This window comes from Saccopteryx bilineata, chromosome 2 (assembly GCF_036850765.1).
Source record: "Saccopteryx bilineata isolate mSacBil1 chromosome 2, mSacBil1_pri_phased_curated, whole genome shotgun sequence".
Lineage (NCBI taxonomy): Eukaryota > Metazoa > Chordata > Mammalia > Chiroptera > Emballonuridae > Saccopteryx > Saccopteryx bilineata.
Genome location: NC_089491.1, coordinates 63000804 through 63023215, shown reverse-complemented (window position 1 = coordinate 63023215; position 22412 = coordinate 63000804). Strand labels below are relative to the sequence as shown.

At 38.6% G+C, this 22412-nt stretch overlaps 1 protein-coding gene across 3 annotated transcripts in view; it reads left to right on the top strand.

Annotated features, from left to right (window-relative positions):
• Positions 1–2964: 2964 nt before the first annotated feature.
• PUM3 (pumilio RNA binding family member 3) overlaps positions 2965–22412 on the top strand; it is a 37440-nt gene continuing 17992 nt past the window's right edge. Inside the window, exons 1-11 of one of the 3 annotated variants that reach the window (XM_066257172.1) lie at positions 2965–3074; positions 6042–6133; positions 7172–7390; positions 11290–11425; positions 12364–12439; positions 15574–15667; positions 15917–15983; positions 16963–17137; positions 18079–18182; positions 19125–19203; positions 21961–22059. In XM_066257172.1, the coding sequence (XP_066113269.1) occupies positions 6049–6133; positions 7172–7390; positions 11290–11425; positions 12364–12439; positions 15574–15667; positions 15917–15983; positions 16963–17137; positions 18079–18182; positions 19125–19203; positions 21961–22059 (1134 nt within the window). In that variant the 5' untranslated portion in view covers positions 2965–3074; positions 6042–6048. The other 2 variants (XM_066257174.1, XM_066257173.1) reach the window with 2 other exon arrangements.

Below are 22412 nucleotides of genomic sequence, written 5' to 3'. Positions count from 1 at the left end.
AAAAATGACAACAGCTAACATAACAGTAGCTGTCTGGTATGAATGAATCAAAATTATATCTATTTTTTTGTCAGACTGGCAAAAAAAAGACATATTTTGGTGTGCTGCATATTTTTAGTAATTAATTTGTGTGCTTATGGAAAAAAATTATGTGTGCCATGAGATGAAAAAGGTTGAAAATCGCTGAACTGAGCAACCAACTACCTTTGGAATTTTGTTGTGTGAAAAAAATTATTGCTTATTAGCTGAATTCTCACTACTTGTAAACCAAAAGCATCTCAAATGGAAAAAACTTGGTTCTATCTCTGTCTCCCAAGCTATGAATCACTCAACATTTGCTATTGGCCAATAACTTTATAGTTATTATTACTTCTGTGTCACAGAGCAACCCCATAAGTGTTGTTATTCCCATTTTAGATATGCAGAAACTGAAGCCCATAAAAACTGAACTATCTTGTCCTTGGTCATACAGACCTTGCATTCAGAGCCAGATTCATTTAATTTAAATGCCAGTCCTCTTAATTACATTGCTATAAAAACTCTTGGATATATACTAGTCTAGTTGCTCTGATTAAATTGTATCTTATATTATTTAGGAAGAGTATTTTGTGCTTCTAGGAATACAGATAATCCTAGACATTTAAATGATTAAATGTTTGAAGAATTAATGGGCTTAACTTGGTTAACTCCAAAATTACAGGCTAAGCTTTGTCGCTGTTCTGCAAAACCACATCATACTTTCAGTCCACTACAAACAAAAACACTCAAGTGAATCTACTTTTTGACAGCATAAAAGGCTTGAGAAAAACATTATTAATATTAATCAAACACTTTTTGGTATGTGATAATTTTTTTCTCCCTGATGAAAAGGCAAATGAAAGGGTTTTGAGGTACCTATTTCAGACAGCTATACAGATGTGTCTGAGAGGATGTAAGGTGCTGCCATCTGTGGCCTTGAAAATACAAACGTGTACTTGTGAAGTTATTTATATATTTAGACTAGCATGTACCATAGTATTTGGCTAATAAGCACTGATGATAGACCTGCAATTCTTGTTCTGTATTCTCTTCTCTCAAGCATTTACTGCAGAATTAATGGATTAAGGAAAGCAGTACAAGGCAGTCAGGTTGAGTTTGGAGTCAGGCTCACCACATCAAAACTACTTTATGTTTCCCCCTTTTTCCATAACACGATGGAGCAAGACCTACCTGAAATGTTCTTATGAGATGTAAATGAGTTTAGATGCAAACATAATGGTTGAGGCAGACAACAGATACTTATTAAACACCTCTGTGCTGAGTAGTGGGATAAGTGCCTAAGTAGTGGGAAAGTTGCCCTGACCCTGCCTTTAAGTCTAGAGAATTACCAGGCTGAAGCCTAATGCCTTGAGGGGCAGTCAACTGTGATTTGGAAAATAGTAAAATCTGAGCTTAACACACCTCGTATCAAGTTCCAATTGTTTAACTTTCCAAGTGGTCTTGCAAAAGATATGTCAGTGTCCTCACCCCAAAACTTATGGAAATGACCTTACTTGGGAAAAGGATCTTTGCACATATAATTGAGTGAGGAACTCCAGAGGAGATCATCCTGGATTATTCCAATGGGCCCTAAATCCAATGACAAGTGTCCTTATAACAGAAGAAAAGACACAGAAAACCATGCGAAGACAGAGGTGGAAATTGGAGTGATGCAGCCACAAGCCAAGGAACACCTAAAAACTCTGAGAAGCTGGAAGGGGCAAAGAATTCTCTCCTAGAGCCTTAGGAAGGTGCACAACCTTGCCAGCAACTTGATTTTGGACTTCTAACCTATGGAACTGTCACAGTCATTTTCAGAACTGGCCCATTGTGCGGCAAACTGGTACAGCCCCTCCCTGCTGATCCGTTCCTTTCCACAGGTTAGTTGCATGTTGCCTCTCATTTGCACTCGTCCTTTTCCCCTGCAGAGCAAGCTGGGGTTAGGTTTGTTGAAAATGACCTTCAACAACCAAAGACACTAAAATGTTTGTGTTTTGCTGTGTTCTGTGATGAATGAGAAATGCAGATTTCAGAAAGACAGCCCTTACTGTTTGAAAACATGAGAAGGACCTAAAACAAGTAGATTATCCAGGGCAGGAATGGTTAGGTGTTGGGACCAGACCATATATATCCTTTCCCCAGCCATCCCCTCCACCAGGGGCACTAGCACGTCTTTGGCTGATGTTCCAGGTGCATCGGATCTGCTAGTCGTTTTTTCTCCCCCAGGGTTGCGTGGCCTCCAAGATGGTAGTAGCAGCATCCCCAGCGTCCAGTTTTCAGTATGTTACAAAACCTCCAAGGGGAAATTTCTGTTATAGAATAAACTGTGTTTGACACGAGCTTGTGGTGTCAGTTTTCTCATCTATTAAATGGGGGACACTATCGTAACTAGTCTGTTTCTGAAGTGGAAAATGTGATAAATGTAGTCTGGAGTACTGGACAGCTGTTAAAAATGGCAAACACTGAACGCTAATCCTGACCATTCACTGCACTAAGCTTTCCATGTATGACTTAGCTATCCCTATTATACTGCTCAGGTAATCAGAGCTCAGAGAAACTTAGTAATTTGCCCGATGCCGCACAGCTAGAAAGCAAGGTAACCAGGATTACAGTTCAGGACTCCGGAGAAATCTCTTTTATCCTTCGCACTCGCCCGCCAGAGAGGATGCAAATTCATGCACTCTGAAAACATTCAGTATTTTAGTGTTAACCCAAATTATAGGATTCACCACGCCAACCACACCGGCTTCAAATACTGTCCAGCCCTCGCGAGATGGGACTGTCCTCTGTCCTCTGCGCCGTGGAAGCGACAGGGTTAATGACGTCACTTTCAGGAGCCGCTAACACGTCTTCTCCTGACGGATCTTCTCAAGGACCAAAAGGCGCGTGTGGCACGGCCTTAGAACACCGAGTTTCTGTTTTCCCAGCGAATCCCGCCCTTTAACTCAAGTTCCCTTGCGGAAGAAGAAAAAAGTGGCGCCAGGGGCGGGGCAAGTCCAGGAAGCGGAAGCGGCAGCCAGGCCGAAAGCTGCTTCTCTGTGGGCTACACGTGTGCGGTGAGTGTCTTCGCCTCAGGTGACTGGTCCTGGAACAGGTTCGCCCTGTGCTCGGCGCTGGAGTGGGAGGGTCTCGGGGTCACCCGAGAGGGCAGAGATGTTCATACCTGTCACTCATTGGGCAGTCTTCTGTGGTCTCTATCCTGGGAGTTTTGAGCTAGACGGGAGCCTGGCGATCAGGGTGGGTTTACGACTCTTCTACCACGTTGTCCTGAGAGTGATTAGCCTGACTAACTTCACCCTCTATAACCGTAGCCTGTGCTAGTTGCGTTAATCTTTTGGTAGTGCATTTGAAAAACCTCCGCTCTGCTCCTCATCAGTGCTAGGTTCCGAATTCACAGCCTGAACGTACACTTGTAAGTTCTTAGCGCTGGGAGGGAAACTTACTGGGTACTGAGGGGAGTCTGAAGAAGTGATCTTTAAGCCGACCTAAAGCATGACTAGAGGCAACCTTGAAATTGGAGTCCCGGGGAGAACTCCTTGAAGCAGAAACAGTAACTTGGGCTCAGTTCTTGAGATGGAAGCTATAGAAAAGGAGCCGATGTCGTGAGCTAGGAGTACAGTGACACAACATAAAATTAGAGTGGTAGCGTGGGACGAGGTTCTTCAGGGCTTTGAAGGCTATGCATTCCTGTTTCTATTCCCATTTGTAATTAAAAACAAATAACCCATTAAGGCTTATAAACAAGGGAGAAAATTCTAGGTCCTGGTTATCTTTAGAAAATGTATGTAATTTCTGTTGTTTATATAATTGGAGGTTATTGATGATGGTTTGGATTAAGGTGGTAGTGGAGATCAGAGCTGGAGGGTTAGAGATATATTAAAGAGGACTGAAGAAGACTTAAGGACTGAAGGTAGCAGACAAGGGAGAAGAAAATTGTCAAAGATAATTTTTTTTTTTTTCCTTGAGTATCATTGTGGATGATGTGCCATTGGTTGAGATGGAGAAGAATAAATAGGGTGGGGAAAAGATGAGGGTGTTATAATTTGGGTGTTATTTGCAGTGTAGATAAAGTTAAAGAATTATGCTTTGGACTTAGTACCTGTAAAGAACATAAATGGAGGTATCAGGTAGGCAGTTATATACAGAAGTCCCTGCTTCTCACTTAAGAAAAAGAAGAAAAGACAGAAACATTAGTATGAGCTTATTTAATAGGTACAGAAATATAGGTTTGTGTGTACACAGAGCTTAGTGAACATACACATGTATTTTAGTCCTGTCTGGTGAAAAGACCTGGAAGCAGCCGCATCCCACCGACAGCAAGCATACCTAGCACTCATATCCTGGTTTTTAAACACCATTCTCAGTAAAAGGAACCAGGAGAGGTGGCTGATTTCATGACCACCACAGGAAGAACATAAGGTGAACTTAGAACAAGTTTCAGGAAGTAAGAACATGCTTTAAAGGAAAAAGATGGGGCTGAGTCAAAAGGACACAGTAACATGAAAGATTTTCCACTGGCCAAGGTTGGAACAATTTGAGCAATAGTATTAGGTTATAACCCAAGTAATAAAATATCTGAAACCATACTAATGTAACTAAATGGGTGGTGGGTGGGACACATTTTCCCCATGGAAGAATTCAAAATAATAAAGATAGAAGTAATGTGAGAAATAGAGAGTCAGCATTAAAACACCACAGTAATTGCTGTAGGCAAGATTCATGAGAATGCTAAAATTAGTGGGAGAAACAGGCTATCACATAATCTCAAAATACATCATCCAAATATTTATTAGCTGCTGTCTATGTTTAACAGATTCTTTAATCTACTTCCCTCTGGGAAGTAGAGCTTAATTCCCCTCACATTCAGTTTGGGCTGAATGTAGTGACTTGATTCTAATAAGTATAGCACAGAAAGGGAAGCATAGTAAGCTTACAGTGGAGAAACCTGGCAAACAGTACCTTAACCAAGTGATTAAGGTAATATTGCCAGTCACATTGATATCATGTTCCTCTAATATGGTGTGATGCCACAGCACTTCACCTCTGTGGTAGTCTTCCCCAGAAATTTACAAAGCCAGTCTAATAATAAAATATCAGAGAAACCCCAAATGAAGGATATTCTTCAAAGTCCCTGACCAGTAGTTTAAAACAGTGTCCCAGTCCTGAGAAACACGTAAAGACTGACAAACTATCGTAGAAATAGAGTGTTGTCTGAGATCCCCAGCATCTACACTAGAAAGTCAACTTAAGAAATTTAGGAATGAATCAAATGTACAACTTTGGAAGGCAGAGAAATAGCCAGATGCCTTTTGCTCTTGTCGTATTCTGCTGCTTTTAGGAGCCTTGTGTAAGTGAGGGGTTATCTGTCGTCTGTCCTGTGTACTGTGGGGTTTCTGTACCTGGATGTGACCTCTTAGGCAGATTCCTTAAAATGAAATATTAAATGTTTCAGCATAGTCGTATTTTGGAGGTCACTGAAAATTAGTTGAGAATAACAAATTAAACATTTGAAGTTAGTCTTTGTTTTAGCTACAATGTGTTACATAAGGAACTTTTAGATAATCTTTTATTTTTGTTCATTAAATTTGAATATATGGTAAATGCAACCTGTTGTTTGTTTCTGCCTCTTTAGGATAGAGACCCAAGAAATCAAATGGTAATATTGTCAGTTTCTCATCACAAAATCTGCCCAGATTATAAGAAACACAAACTGACATGTTTATCGTGTTTAATGTATATAATGGCCTATGTTTAGCCAGTACTACTGCAGAAGTATGTATATCACACAGTAGCCAAGGTATGCGTGCGCAAGTTTCTATGTGTGTATTTTGTGTTGGTATCTTGTTTATTTTTATTTGTAAAATCTTAGAAGCAGTGATTGTTTACTTCCTGGACATGTGTAGGTACCCACATGAATTGTCCTGCATCTGTGAACTCAAGGACTAAATGTGGTAGTGACTACTTACTGACTCTTTGGATGAGAGCAAATCAGTGATCCTTTTGAGTTTGTTTTTGTTTTCCAGAGTTGCTATGATGGAAGTCAAAGTGAAAAAGAAATTAACAGGAAAAGGTACAAAGACATCACAAGAGAAAAACAGATTTTATAAAAACAACGGTAAGATAGCCTTACCAATATATGCTTCCCGTGTGGTTGTTTGGTTTTTATAATTGGAGGAAGGTGTTTGTGGAATGAAGGGGCATGTAGCAGATGGCAGTCTGTATTCATAGGCTAGAATTAGGATTAAAATAATAGGAAAGTGGCTGAAAGTGAGACATTTAAGAAATTGCCAGGGGAATAGGATTCTGTATTCATAAAAGACTCCCTCATGTCAGCTGATGATGCTGTTGCCTCATGTTAGTCACACTGATTCACTCATTTTAATGTTTGATAAAATGTGGCCGATGAATACATTCTACTGGTATACCAATACTTTTATCTTCAAGATATCTAATTGTGCTGTCTTTATTATTCCATCGGGTGTCAGTATTGCAAAATAGAAAAGTTGGAGTCTAAGTTATTAAATGTTTCCTAAACAATCTTTGTTTTATTTTCTTATAGCAGTCTTAGGGTGTAGCTGTTGCTATTTTTATTTCATATCTTAGGTAGTTATTTTGTAAGCTTTGTTGACCAAAGAAGATTTTTGTCAAATAACTTTATTAATAGACTTTGAAAATAGAATTTTTGAAAAATTAACATCTTTAATTTGTCTGTGTGTTATACCTCCTAAATTTCAAGTGTTTGTTTTATTTTTAGATTCTTATGATATTGAACCTTTAGAAATCATGTGTAAAAACTTTAATATGCAGTCATTAAGATAGAATACAAAGGTATTTAAGTAATACCTCATTTCTACTTATTGCTTAAAGTAGAGAAAGACACCAGATTGGCAACTGGTTATCTCTAGAATTGGGTAGTTTTTATTATGCATTTCTCTACTTTATAGGGTTTCTATAATGAACTTATTATAATTTTATAATCAGATTTTAAACTTTGTTTTGGTATTTTAGATCCTATTCTGCTTCGTATTTGAGAATAAAACAAAGTATTTTCACTAAAAGAAGCTGTAATTTTCAGTAACAAATATAATTCAGTGGATAAAAGAGATCTAGGCTCAGGATCATTGAACTAATTATTATTTATTATTGTCACTAGATTATGGTTCTTCAAAGACCTTCCCAAGAAAAGTTATTAAGGATGGTGGACCTAAAATCACATCTAACAACTTTCAGAAAAATGCCACAAAACCTGGGAAAAAAGGTGTAAAGCAGTTCAAGAACAAGCAGCAAGGGGATAAAATATCAAAGAACAAATTCCAGCAGGCAAATAAATTCAACAAGAAGAGAAAATTCCAATCAGACAGTAAAAGTGATGGTAAGCCCCAGTTCATTCCTTCAGCATAGTTTTTGTGGAAGCCTTGCCCTGCCTGAGCTACGGCCAGAGTCTGTGTACTAGACTCTAGAAATCTGTTAGAGACCTCACGTTCTTATTCTTTGACAGGCAACATCTGGGGTGGGAGAGAAGAGTAGGTGGGATTAAATAAACAACAGGAAGTATCTCTTTGGTCGTAATTGTCCTCTGGTGTTTAGAGTTCCTTATGTTCCAGGCTCTTGCTGAATTCACTAAGCTATGGAGTTAAGCTAATTTTAATGCCGTTAAACGGAGGGATCTCAATATAACATTTCTTTTTATAGGCTAAAATTTATTTTATTTTATTTGTGTTTGTGTGACAGAGAGAAACAGAGAGAGGGACAGACAGGAAGGAAGGGAGAGATGAGAAGCATCAGTTCTTCGTTACAGCACCTTAGCTGTTCATTGATTGCTTTATCATATGTGCCTTGACTGGGGGACCACAGCAGAGCGAGTGACCCCTTGCTCAAGCCAGTGACCTTGGGCTCAAGCTGGTGAGCCTTTTTCAAACCAGATGAGCCTGCGCTCAAGCCAGCAACCTTGGGGTTTCGAACCTGGGTCCTCCATGTCCCAGTATGACACTATCCACTGCGCCACCGCATGGTCAGGCTAGGCTAAAATTTATTTATTCATTCAGTCAGTTATTAAATAAATAAATATTTAAATTTTCTGCGCACTTGCTTGGAGATGGAAAATTTTAACAACCAGTAAGTGTACTTGTCTAATCAGCATAGAAGCCAGCCTTACATAAGTAGTGTGTCCAGCTAAATATCTGCCTTGGCTGAGGATGTCTTAGTGAACAAGAAACATATAGGCCCTGCTTTCATGGAGCTTAAATCACTCTAATGTAGTCAACCGATCAGATGGCTCAGATCCAGCAGGCAATTTTAAGGAGGGTGTAGTGCAGGGGTCCCCAAACTTTTTACACAGGGGGCCAGTTCACTGTCCCTCAGACCATTGGAGGGCCAGACTATAAAAAAACTATGAACAAATCCCTATGCACACTGCACATATCTTATTTTAAAGTAAAAAACCAAAACGGAACAAATACAATATTTAAAATAAAGAACAAGTAAATTTAAATCAACAAACTGACCAGTATTTCAATGGGAACTATGGGCCTGCTTTTGGCTAATGAGATGGTCAATGTGCTCCTCTCACTGACCACCAGTGAAAGAGGTGCCCCTTCTGGAAGTGCAGCGGGGGCCAGATAAATGGCCTCCGGGCCGCATGCGACCCGCACCACCGTAGTTTGGGGACCCCTGGTAGTGTATACATGGCCTAATTGACTTTCATTGGTTCAGAACAAGTTGCTAACTGATGGGATATCCTCAGGCCTCCTATTTGCCTGTTGAAGCAAACTGCTAATCTCTTTGTCATGATGTTCCAGGGGTTGTTTCTAACCTAGAGCTTTGCTGTCTGTTACACCCTCTTGTGTATTATCTTGCATTGGTCTCCAGGTTTCATTTGCTGCCATATATAAATATATACCTTCTCTGATGCACCATGGGAATATCACTGGTGACTTTCATTGTCTTTTTCTCCAACATGGCCTGTCCTAGCACTGCTCCTTTGCTGCCAGCTGAGACTACTGCCATACAGCCTTCTCAGTCCAGTTCCCTAGCCCTGTTCACTGCTCTCTACTCTGCCTGGGGATGTTTACTAGAGGGACAGCCTCCTTAAGATGGAGGTTGTGGGAGAGGAAGGAATGGAAATTTGTCATTGATTTTTTCATTAGGCCTGCAGGGTCCTTTCATGTTCCAGCTTCAGTGTTTTCTTTTGAACCCTTTTTCTTCCTCGTTTTTCCTCACTTCTGCACCCCCTACCTTCTCTTTCAGGTTCTCTTCCCTACCCTCTCTAATAGCTCCTAATTCTTCCTTTCCCTGCTGGAATTCTTGGCACCTGCATTTTAAACACACACATTTTCACTGTTTTCATTTTAAAACACACTCATTTTACTACCCTGTCATGCTGCAATCTGGTTCATTTTGATATGGGATGTTCCTGACATCTCAAAATGGAACTCTGATTTTATTTTCTCATATTATTATACTATAGGGGATTGGATACTAGACAACCCCAAAATTTGTGTCTCTACTGCAACCTAACATGGCATATATCAAGGGTACCCAAATATTTGTGGAATTAAATGAACTCTGAATCACTTACTGTCTTCTGCTGTATAGTACATGATGGTCTAATATGGATGGTAAATATGCCTCCTGTTATCTACAGTCCTCTATTACCAGACCAGGAATAAATAACCAGTAAGGGGAATAAATATGTTGTATGTTGTATAGTCATTAAAAGTTATGGTTTTGAGGAATATTTAAGGAACACTTAGGATATAGTTATTAAGTTTAAATGGCTAGTACAGTTACGCAAGCAACCAATAAGCTATCGGCGACAAACAGACACTTAAGCCACATATAATAAAGAAGTTTTGGGATTATAGGAGAATTTTGCTTTTGAATTTTCTAAGTTTTTTATAAGGGGTGTATTTTCTAAACAGAAAAAAAGGAGATATTTAGAAGCAACTAATTCTCCAAAAAGTTCTTTGGAGGATACTCATGTTAGCAATACATATTTTATTAAGTTGTTCTTTGTTTGGCCTCATCAACCTTTATTTTATTTTTTTTAGATTTTATTTCTTGATTTTTAGGGAGAGAGAGAGGGAGGAAGAAAGAGAAAGAGCAGGGAGAAGGGGAGAAGCAGGAAGCATCAACTCATAGTAGTTGCTTCCTATATGTGCCTTGACTGAGCAAGCCCAGGGTTTGACCTGGTGACCTCAGCATTCCAGGTTGACACTTTATCCACTGCATCATCACAGATCAGGCTCATCAGGCTTTTTGATTAAATCAGTAAACCAGTTCAATTTTTGAGGACAAAATAGCTAATAGAAAGTCACTTGAATTATTCTACAGAGAGCTTAGGAATTTTTTTGGTTGTGCTTTGTTGTTAGTAAGAGGCTGCCGAGCATCAAGTTTCCGAGTTGTCTGGATTTGAATCCTGACTACCATTCACTAGTTACAGGACCTTGAACTAGGAGCTTAACCGTTTGATGCCTTTGTTTCTGTTTGATAATAGTACCTCTTAGCAAATTTCCAGTACTCAGTACAGTGTTAAGGATAGTCATCCCGCTGTACAGTATCTCTAGACTTTCTCATCCTATGCAGCTGTGACTTTGTACCCTTTGATCAGCATCTTTCCATTTTCCCACCTACTTGCCCTGATAACCAGTGTTCTACTCTCTGCTTCAATGTATTTGACATTTTTAGATTCTGTATCTAAGTAAGATTTTACAGTCCTTCTTTTCTGTATCTACCCCAGAAATCATCTTGTACAAGGAAAAATATAGTACATTAGAATTGTTGTAAGAATTAAGTGACTTAAATAACATCATTCAGAATAGTGAATTTTTTATACATTGTTTTTCCTGTTTTAATTTGGACTAATTAACTAGGACTAATTAATTTGGATTAATTTGTTTTCCTCACTAATTATACCTAAAGTCCAATGAACTTAATGTTCTAAAGTAGAATATTATTTTATAATTGAAAAAGATACAAGTTTTGAATTGCTTTATCATTCTTTCAGTTTCCTTTTTTTTCTCAGTAGGTATCTTACGATCAAAAAAATTTCTGTTGAGTGAATAAATGGTTAGTTTTAATCAAATTTAAAATGTATAAATGCTCAGAAATGAAGTAAAGTATAAGTTTATAGAGAACGATATTTTCCGCCTTCTAGTTTCCCCATTGAGTATATGTAGATCTAATCAGCAATTGCTCTACATCCCTGATTTGTTCTTGTGTTTGGCACTCAGAATGTTAAATGTAATTGGAAATACTTTCTATAATGATTAGAATCAGCAGCCAAGAAACCCAAATGGGATGATTTCAAAAAGAAGAAGAAAGAACTGAAGCAAAGCAGACAACTCAGTGATAGAACCAACTATGACATTGTTTTTCGGGCAAAGCAGATTTGGGAGATCTTAAGAAGGTAATGCTCCTCAGTGGTATCTGTATTCGTCTCTTTGAGCTGATGGAGGAGTAACAGTGTGCCTTGTAAATAGTGAGATGTCCTAACACAGGGGTCGGGAACCTATGGCTTGTGAGCCAGATGTGGCTCTTTTGATGGCTGCATCTGGCTCGCAGACAAATCTTTAATAAAAAAATAATAACGTTAAAAATATAAAATATTCTCATGTATTATAATCCATTCATTTCCTACCGCTCATGTTCATGGTTGTGGGTAGCTGGAGCCAATTACAGCTGTCCTCTGGGACAACACCAAATTTTTATTGGGTAATGCTTAACGTACATGGGTCATTTTATGGCTCTCATGGAATTGCATTTTAAAATATGTGGCGTTCATGGCTCTCTCAGCCAAAAAGGTTCCTGACCCCTGTCCTAACTGAAATGCCTTATTAACACTTGGATTATTTAGAGAGGACTCCTCCAACACTCCGGCAGAGAGGCATCAGTAGTTGGATATCTGCACATTGCAGAAATGTGAGGAATCATTAGAATGGTGTTAGATATGTTTATGAAAATGTATGAGAGTGAAATTGGATTTGAGGTTCTTCCTGAAAGAAGTCTGAGAAAATGAAGGACAATTTCATATTGGTTAGGTTTAGAGATACTTAAGTATTTGATATACTGTGCTTGTTTTATTATTTTCTTTACTTTTGAAGTTCTGGCTGTTAAGATTTAGATTGATGCATGTAATTATACCTTGTGAGATGAGTTTCTGCCTTTGAGAAAACTTATTTTCTTTGGCTGCTCTGGAACAGTAATTTTAATGTCAAAAGCTTCGCCGCTTTTAAAGAGAAAATCACACATAACTGAGTGAATATAACGCTGAAACACTTTAGTTTTGCATGTTTAAAATAATGTCTTTACTTAAGCTATGTTTCTTCCTTTTATTCTCTTTTATAGAAAAGACTGTGACAAAGAAAAAAGAGTGAAGTTGATGAGTGATTTGCAGAAGTTGATTCAAGGAAAAATTAAAACTGTGAGTAGGGCATACTTACAATTGCAGTTTTAACAGTTGAAATTGACTTACTCTCAGTAAAGGGTAGCTGATAGATGACAAGTGAAATTATTGGTTTAAGTGTATTTGGCCAAACAATTTCAAATACCAACTAAATAAAGAGTTTAATAATAAGAAAACTTATTGCTGGGAAATTGTAAAAAGACTGTCAAGTATTTATGTCATCTTAAAATAATAAACTTAAGATAAACCAGTGTTCTTCAAAGTGGTCTTGAGGAATTCATTAGTTCAGTACTCTGTATTAAAATGTCTTGCTCTGGACTGCATATACTTTTGTATGTGGTGCAAACATGATTACATCTTTTCTTCCATGCTTTTACAAACATGCAAGATTTCTTTTTTTTTTTTTTTTAAGTTTTTTGATTTATAGAGAGTAGAGAGAGAAAGGTAAGAGGGAGGAGCAGGAAGCATCAACTTAAACTTGCTTCTCTTGTGTGCCTTGACCGGGAAAGCCCAGGGTTCAAACTGATGACGTCAGCATTCCAGGTTGATGCTTTATCCACTGTGCCACCACAGGTCAGACAACATGCAGGATCTTTAAAATATAATAGATTTAGGAGTTCTAAAGTAATTTTTATTGTTGCTGATTAGTCCTGTTTTATAATAAACTTCTATTGTCTCATACGTATTTGGATACTTTGTGACTGTTCACTGTTCATGTGTAAGGCAACATACTCAATATCTTTGGGAACTCTGGAGGGGCAGCATTTGACAAACCACATACATAGGGTCTAACAGGCTGCATTGCAGTTCAAAGGAATGTCTTCAGTAGCAAAGTTCCCAGCTCCTGCTTTCTTACACATCCAGCGAGATCTTCTTAGAACAGAATTGTTCCTTTGTTCTAGGAGTCTGTTATCTTCTGTTTACACTCAAGATCTTTTCCCGTTACCTTTAGTCATTACTTCATGCCTGTGGACGTGGGAGTTAGTCCGGTGTTTAAATCTGGTGTTCTAATCACTCTGCTGCTTAACATTATCTGTGCCTTTCAACAATGAAAATTTATTATTTACTGTGTGCTAGTAGTTGTGCTAACTAACGTATGTGTTGCCTCCTTTACCTTAGGTTGTTATCACTGTTAGACATTTTGTACCTCTGGGACTCAGACAAGTTAATGTTCATTCCCAGGCTCACAAAGGATAGCAGGCTCCCTAACTTCTACTAAACTTACTTTCTCATCTGTAAAGTGGGAATAACAACAGCTCACTCTTAAGATTACTTTGAGGCCTAAAGGAGAAAACTATATATAAAGCATGTGCTGTATTTCCCATGTATAAGATGCTCCCATGTATAAGACACACCTTAATTTTGGGGCCCAAAATTTGAAAATAAATATATTACATAAAGTTATTGAACTCAAGTTTTATTCATCATAAAATTCTTACAACTCCTCATCACTGTCAGAACTCCCACAAATTAGCTTGTCCTCATCAATGTCTGATGACAAATCACTGATCACTGTCTTCAACAATGAGCACAAAAACAAGTGCAAAAAAATGGGAAATGCAAGTAAAAAAATCTACAACCTCTGTATAAGATGCACCCAGTTTTTAGACCCCAAATTTTTCAGGAAAAGGTACATCTTATACATGGGGAAATAAGGTATATTGATATTGTAAGAAGTCAATATATGTATATACAAAAACAGCCTTATTTTTTAAAAAAAAGTAGTGTTTTAGTTTTAATAAATGTCTATATAAATATCCCTTAAGGAAATTCTTCTGAAATCTGTTACTTTGATGAGTGTGATTCTACCTTCTGATTTGTTGGAATTAAAAAATTTTAAAGACAAGCTAAGCAAGAAATAATAAGCACTATTAAAGTAGACAGGTAAAGCCCTGGCCAGTTTGCTCAGTGGTAGAGCATTGGCCCAGTGTGTGGAATCCTGGGTTCAGTTCTCAATCGGGGCACATAGGAGAAGCAACCATTTGCTTCTCCACCCTTCCCCTTTCTCTCTTCCTTTCCCGCAGCCATGGCTTGGCTTGAGCAAGTTGGCCTCAGGCACTGAGGATGGCTCCATGGCCTTGCCGCAGGTGCTAAAATAGCTCAGTTGCTGAGCAACAAAGCAGTGTCCCCAAATGGGCAGAGCATTGCTGGGTAGGGGGCTTGCCAGGTGGAATCTGGTCGGGGTGCATGTGGGAGTCTGTCTCTGCTTCCTCGTCTCTCAGTATAAAAAGTAAAATAAAAGGAGACAGGTAGGCCCTGTCTGGGTAGTTAAGTTGGTTAGAGTATCGTTCTAATATACCAAGGTTGCAGGTTTAGTCCACAGTCAGTGCACATACAGAAATCAACCAGTGAATGCATAAATGAATGGAACAACACATTGATGTTGCTCTCTGTCTCTCTCTAATAATAAAAAAAAAAAGATAGGAAGGGAAGAATGAAGGTAGGAAAGGCAACTAGACTGGTACTATATAGCATAGTAAAAAGTAATTTTGCATGCCTTACTGTTCGTGGTTCTTGTTACAGAAAATTAATCACCAACTCCTTCATTTAGGACTTAATTGATCCAGTGGTTGTGAGGGGCAGATGGGTGATGGGATCAGATTTGAGATACAACAAATTTTTAGGACTCTAATTGGATATATGTTCAGGGAATCATAATAAAAATGTGAGAAATTGAGGGATTGACTTATAATTGCTAAGGTGTAGATTCATTTACTTATACAGCAAGCCTTTATTAGATCTATCTTATATCTATACCTTTGGTTGCCAGAATAATAGTATTTTTGAATTGGAAAATTCCCCTTGTAGGGGAAGTAACTCAGGGAAATGAGAAATAGAGTGTATATGATCATTAGACAGGTTTAGTTTGATTTTTGGTTTTAATTAATCATGATAGGAATCGGGCAAAATGGTTAAATCTGTCCTTGTCTCAATGCCATATTGTAGGCAGCAAAACCAAAGAATGCCATTTTGAACAATTAAAACAAGTATTTCTACTCCCAGGTAACCTAGATTTAATTTTATTCATGAAGGCTCTACCTTTGTTTTTAACAAGGAATTCTGAAAGAGATAGCAATAGAACATAAATAATATGGCAGAAACCTAAATATCAGAGAGACTTAGTCTAAAGGCCCAAATTGTCACTCCTACAGATTGCATTTGCACATGATTCGACTCGTGTGATCCAGTGTTACATTCAGTATGGCAACGAAGAACAGAGAAAGCAGGCCTTCGAAGAACTGCGAGGTATTCTATTTTGAAGATTAATTGTAATCATTTTAAGAGGTCACTTGTTTTCTCTTTAAATACCCAAGACTATCCTGGAAAATAATTCTGCTGTGGGAAAGCAGTGTCCTCTGTAGGGCCTTTTTTGTTTGTATTTGTTCTTTGCCTGAGACAGAGAGCTAGTTGTTTGTATATATTTCCAGGATTATGCAGTTACTTAGTTCTTTCCTTTGTTGCTAAGTAATCACTGTAATGTATTTTGTTTTTCAGATGATTTGGTTGAATTAAGTAAAGCTAAATATTCCAGAAATGTTGTTAAGAAATTTCTTATGTATGGGTGAGTTGTTTTATATATAAAATATATTTTTACTAGTTTTTTAATGGTGTGAATACCGATTGTGGGCAGATGTCACTCAAAAGTCTGTGATCCTAATAGTTGTCCTCAAAGGATGCTTGTAGTGTTTTCAGGGAGTGTAGTCTTAAAATTTAATTGAAGGTAAAATAAAACAATGGTACTGTACTGCCTTTGTCATTCTGAGGAGTATATCCTGAAGCCCTAGAAGAGTGGGATAACTAACTGTAATTAGTTATTAGTATTTAAAGGGTGAAGGGTTGGAGGGGTAGGTGAGTAGACACAGGGAGAATCAGAGGGTCAGGAAATGTCAAGATGGGAGGATTTCCTGTATTAGGTGGAATTGATACTTGTCTTGATTACTCTTTTAAGGTGCCAAAATTTGCTAATCAGCAGCAAAAAAGTATAGTTGACAAAATTTTTAAAAACTATTCCTGACTATAATTATGAGCTGCTTGATTTTAGGTTGTAATATAAATACTTATGATTAAGTCCTGTTTTAAAAGAGCATCCTTAGAATATGTTTTATTCATATTTCCGTGCAGCTTTGACTTTTACCTTCTCCCTTTCTCCTTCCCTAATTTTTCAAGCAGAGCAATTTAATGGAAACTGACATTTATCGAGCACTTTTGACAAGCTGGCCACAGTTCTCAGTACATCTTAACTCATTTCCTTCTCACATCAGCATCATTCTTTCTATTTTATGAGTGAAGAGGCTGCGGCACAGATGTTAAATAACTTGTTCTAGGTCTTGCAGCTGGTAAGCAGAGCCAGGTTTCAGCTGCTGAGTAACTTAGGAAGCTTGAGGTAGAAATACAAGTCAGTTTGATCTTATTTTTCATAAACATTTCACTGGTAGCCCCCGCCCCCTTGGTCTCGGGAATTGTGTTGGTGTCAGGTTATGTTTTGTCATCACCCAGCTTTCTTTTATCACTTATCTTTTCCCATTATCGCCTTGGGTTAGGAGTAAACCACAGATTGCAGAGATAATAAGAAGTTTCAAAGGCCACGTGAGGAAGATGCTCAGACACGCTGAGGCATCGGCCATTGTGGAGTACGCGTACAATGACAGAGCCATTTTGGAGCAGAGGAACATGTTGACAGAGGAGCTCTATGGGAACACGTTTCAGCTTTACAAGGTAACATTTCAAGGCATTTGTTCTGATGTTTTTACTTTTTCTGTGTGTTACTGCTGAGGCCTTGTTTTCAGAATGTATTTTTACTTGGGCTGGTCCTCTAAGAGATGGTCTCTTAAGGACCCTTTTTCTCATGGATTATTTTGTCTCTTGGTATAGTAAGCAAATGATGATACTTTCTCTTTCACCCAGAGCACTATTTTTAAATCCCTTTGAATCAAACTACTTTTGTTACTCCCTCCCAAGTGCTCTGTGTACTGCTCCAGTACTTCCGTTTCTGCAGTCAGGTAGACCAAAGCAGAAGACGCTTTACAGCCAGTGTGGCTCTGCAACCACCCCCTGACCAGCTCTGGCAGAAGTGCATTGGACGCCCTGTTAACACCTTGTCTTCACATCTGTGGATTACCCTTCTCCAGGTTGTACCTAGAAAGAAAGGGGAGTAGGAAGACTCATCCTACAGGGATTGTGTCTGGAAAGGCCAGTAACTAGGACATTTAAAGGATGTATTTCAGAACTTGGGATGTAAATGCCCACATTTATCTCCAAGGATGTGGATTAATTCCTGGGCTGCTTCTACTAGTCAGGTTCAGTGCCTGGGTTTAGTGCTTTGTTTCTTTCCTAACATTCACGATAGGAATATGCAGGTAAGTACAAAACATGTTGGTAAAGATTTGAGAATTGACTCTTGCCCTTGTGATTAGGCTTATGCTAGTCTAGTTCCTGTGGGCTGGTTGAGTTGGTTGGCTGTTTAGTGTGGCTCATTCAGTACATTGGTGGGCATATATACTGAGAATCAGATAATCAGAATTACTCCATGAATGCTTTTGTTATATGAATAGAGGAAGTCTGAAAATGATTTTATTTGAAATGACTGTGATTCTCTTTGTATGATGCTGAAGAAACTTGATTAAATTTAGAAAGATTTGATTTTTCTTCTGTTGCAGTCAGCAGATCACCCAACTCTGGACAAAGTACTAGAGGTACAGCCAGAAAAATTAGAGCTTATCATGGATGAAATTAAACAGATTTTAACACCAATGGCCCAAAAGTAAGAAAGCTGTTTTTGTCTTTTCTTAACAAATAGTCTTTGAAGGAGGAAAGTTTTGTGTAACCCTTGTATAGAAAGGGTGCATAGTTTTTCAAATATAATGTATTTCAGTTGGATTGTAACACCTAGAAAGTGAGCATGTGACGTTGCCATTTGGACCATGGTGGAGTGGTTAAGGTGTAGCCTCAGATCAGATGGCCTGGGCGGGAATCCTGGTGTCCCCTTTAATCACTAACTGTGACCTTGGGCATGTTAACCTCTCTGTGCCTCAGTTTCCATAAAACTGAGATAATAATAGTACCTATTTCATAGAGTTTTATGAAGATTAGGTGGGTTGATATTTCCAAAACACAGAACGGTGCTGTGCCTGTAGGGCAACATGTTTCTGCCATCTGCTTAGACGGGGAACTTGAAGTCTTTGGTACCTAATTGGCCCCCACTGCACACTGAATTCACCACGTGTCACATTAGGAAGCTCGGCTCAATTAGGTGTTGCTGTTGCTGATACTATCTTGATCTACTCTAAGTTTAACTTGGCTAAAATTATTTTATGAAACAGAAGCATTGTGAAAGATGCTTGACAAAAAGAAAATAGCTATTAAAATAGGTCCACATATAGATTTCTAATCATATGTTCATTGTTGGGTAAAAAATATTGATGTCCTTATTTAAGAGAGTATATTTTGAATGATTTCATTTTGCTGATTAAATACTAGAAATTTGTACCCTGGTTTTGGTGATAGATGGTAGGCACTAAAATATTTGTATAGTCTAAAGTTATTTTAATTTTAATATTGCTGAATGATACAGTCAGTCTTTTGATAAATTATATTTGCTAAAACCAGTTCACTTGATTTGATCATTTTAGGATGAGGTTGCTATGTCTGTGTTACTGTAGCATCAGATCTGACACATTTTGTTTTCCCCTTTTTCTGTTTTCAGGGAAGCTGTGATTAAACACTCATTGGTCCATAAAGTATTCTTGGACTTTTTTACCTATGCACCCCCAAAGCTAAGATCAGTAAGTTCCTTGTTTTAGTTTTTAAACCAAAACACAGAAGAAGAGCCATGTTAATATGTAAAACACTGCTTTGCTATATGTTATCTTTTAGAAGTTTTTAGAGAGTTTTTTATTTAGAGAAGATAATACACTAAACTTTGTTTGAACAAGCCTGCTAACTGCATTTAGATTTTTACCAGAACACAGTAGAATTGACATAGTTTTATCAACTTCATTGACTTTTTATATTTTAATTATCATCTAGCATATCCTCTAGCAAACTGAATCTAAAAATCAGCTAACAAATGGTGGGATATTCAGCATTCAGGTACGTAGTTTGAAATTCACCTGGGCCAATACAAAAAGTTATGTTGGTGTTGAAAAGTTAGAGGACACTTATGTTAAACTACATGGACCATGACACATTGGACCTTATATGATAGAAGAAAAGGAACAGAGGTTGAAGGTAGATTGCACTGCCCTTATCAAGTCACTGATGGGACTACAAGTGAGAATTCATCGTCTATCCCCTGGACTTTGCTTGCCTCATTATACAGTGAGCTCATTGTCCACTAGTACTCATTCTAATAAGGAATGACTAAAATAATGACACTGAATTCTTAACAAATATGCCAGACTAAACATTCATAGGCATTTTGACCCTCTTAAAATTGGCATACAAAATACTTTTCCGAGAAGAGCCACCCACCAAGCTTGAGTTCAGTGACTGCAGCAGCTGCTGCTTCCCGTTTGGGGACATCTCTCCCTGTCCTGCAGAGCACAGTATCTAGATTTACTGAGGCAGCACTGTATTTTCAGAACTGGAAAAATGATCATTTGAATATATTCAGTGGTGAAACATCTTTGTATTCAGTTTTAAATGTGTTTTAGTAATAGCACAAAAAATCTTTGAGAACCTAGTGTGAATATAAAATGATGAGGAAAAATTTTTTCTGGCCCTGAGGGCATTTTCATAAAAGAGACTTAAACCTTTGAGGGTAATGGAAGCATAATTGGAGTATGTATATAACTCTCCAACTGGATAGCTTTGAAGAAATTTGTAAGTTAGGTACATAAAATTGAAAGCAGTGTTGTTGAGATCCATTCTGGTAAGGAGTGTAAAATATTTATGGATGAAATTGCTTGTTCTTTATTGATAAAAATAGGCACAGGCCTTTCTCCTGGCAGGAGACCTTGTACTTATTTATTTAATACAGATTTTTAAATTGGGAATGAACTAAAATGGGGCCCTGCAGTTGTAAACTGCCAGAACTCATTTACATCTTTATGCTAGACTTCCAAAATGTAATTTAGAAATTCATTAATAGTGAAGAATAAAGATTAAAAATAAGCTAAACTACTTTGTAAGAAATTAACAATTAGGCCCTGGCTGATTGGCTCAGTCATAGAGCATTGGCCTGGTGTGTGGATGTCCCCGGTTCAATTCCCAGTTAGATCACACAGGAAAAGCAACCACCTGCTTTTTCCCCACCCCGCTCTCCTCTCTCCTCTCTCTTCCTTTTTCTTCCCATCCCTCCACCCTCCTCCCTTCCCGCAGCCATGGCTTAATTGGTTCGAGTGAACTGGCCTGAACTGGCCGTGAACACTCAGGATGGCTCCATGGAGCCTCGATGCTAAAAATAGCTTGGTTGAGGCATGGGTCCTGATGGGCAGAGAGCATTGGCGCCAGACTCTGGTTGCTGGGTGGATCCTGGTCAGGTGCATGTAGGAGTCTGTCTCTCTATCTCCCCTCTTCTCATTTAGAAAAAGAAAGAAAAAAGAAATGAAAGATAATTAAAGATTGAGTTTTTACTAAGGTTGCTGATAGTATGGGCCTAATCTTATATATTCATTTTATTAGGGAAGTGCCATTTTGTTTTTTGGGGGTTTTTTTGTTTTTATATTTTCCTGAAGCTGGAAACGGGGAGAGACAGTCAGACAGACTCCCGCATGCGCCCGACCGGGATCCACCCGGCACGCCCACCAGGGGCGATGCTCTGCCCCTCCGGGGCATTGCTCTGTCGTGACCAGAGCCACTCCAGCGCCTGGGGCAGAGGCCAAGGAGCCATCCCCAGCGCCCGAGCCATCTTTGCTCCAGTGGAGCCTCGGCTGCGGGAGGGGAAGAGAGAGACAGAGAGGAAGGAGAGGGGGAGGGGTGGAGAAGCAGATGGGCGCTTCTCCTGTGTGCCCTGGCCGGGAATTGAACCCGGGACTTCTGCATGCCAGGCCGACGCTCTACCACTGAGCCAACCGGCCAGGGCCTTGTTTTGTTTTTTATGGTGAATTATTAATGTTATTTCTGAAAGTATTATAATTTGGTGATAAGCCAAAAAGGACTTTTTCAGCCAAAATTAGTGTTTTGGTTCTCATTATATACATGTCTTTTTTAGGAAATAGCATTTTGTTTAGTTTATTTGGCTTTTCTGTTACCTTCTTACTATAGTGCCCTCCTAGCTAGCCTCCTTTTTCTTGAAAAGTCATTTTAGAATATTCTATGCATATATATTCTTTGAGTAGACATTGCCTTTAATATAGACATATTTTATAAAATAGACAGGTATTTTAATAGAAATTGCTTTCCAGAAGTATTTGTCGCTCTTGATGGAAAAGAATGTTCCTGTAAAGATGTTTGTGTGCTTCTCTACAAAATGAAAAATTAAATTGTTTGCTACCTATAGTCTTTTTTATTCTCTGCACTAAACTGCTCCCCAGTAGACAAATTTTTTTAAAGACAGAATGAAAGAATAACCCAAAGCCCTGATGGCATTTGTTCTCTAGGAAATGATCGAAGCCATCCGTGAAGCGGTGGTATACCTGGCACACACACATGATGGCGCCAGAGTGGCCATGCACTGCCTGTGGCACGGGACGCCCAAGGTAAGTGTCAGGGCTTGACTGGCCTTTCCTTAGACTTTCTGTCTCCCCTGTCTTAACCCTGTTGTGCATAAACATCTGGTTATCTTTGCAAAGTTGTGACTCTGGCCCTCACAGGAATTGGCCTTCTTTGGGCCTTGTGTTTCTTCTCTGCTGGAGTTTTCATTAAAGTATAAAGACTCTCAGTTGTCATTATTTGAGAAGGGACCTGTCAAGCAAATAAAAACAACTATATATGTTATGCTCACATTTATAGAAGCTTTGGTATCTGTCGGGCTCTTTGATTCCTTATTTAATGATCTTAATGGGGGAGGAAGCAGAGGCAGGAGATAGTGCATAGTTATACATTTGTTCTT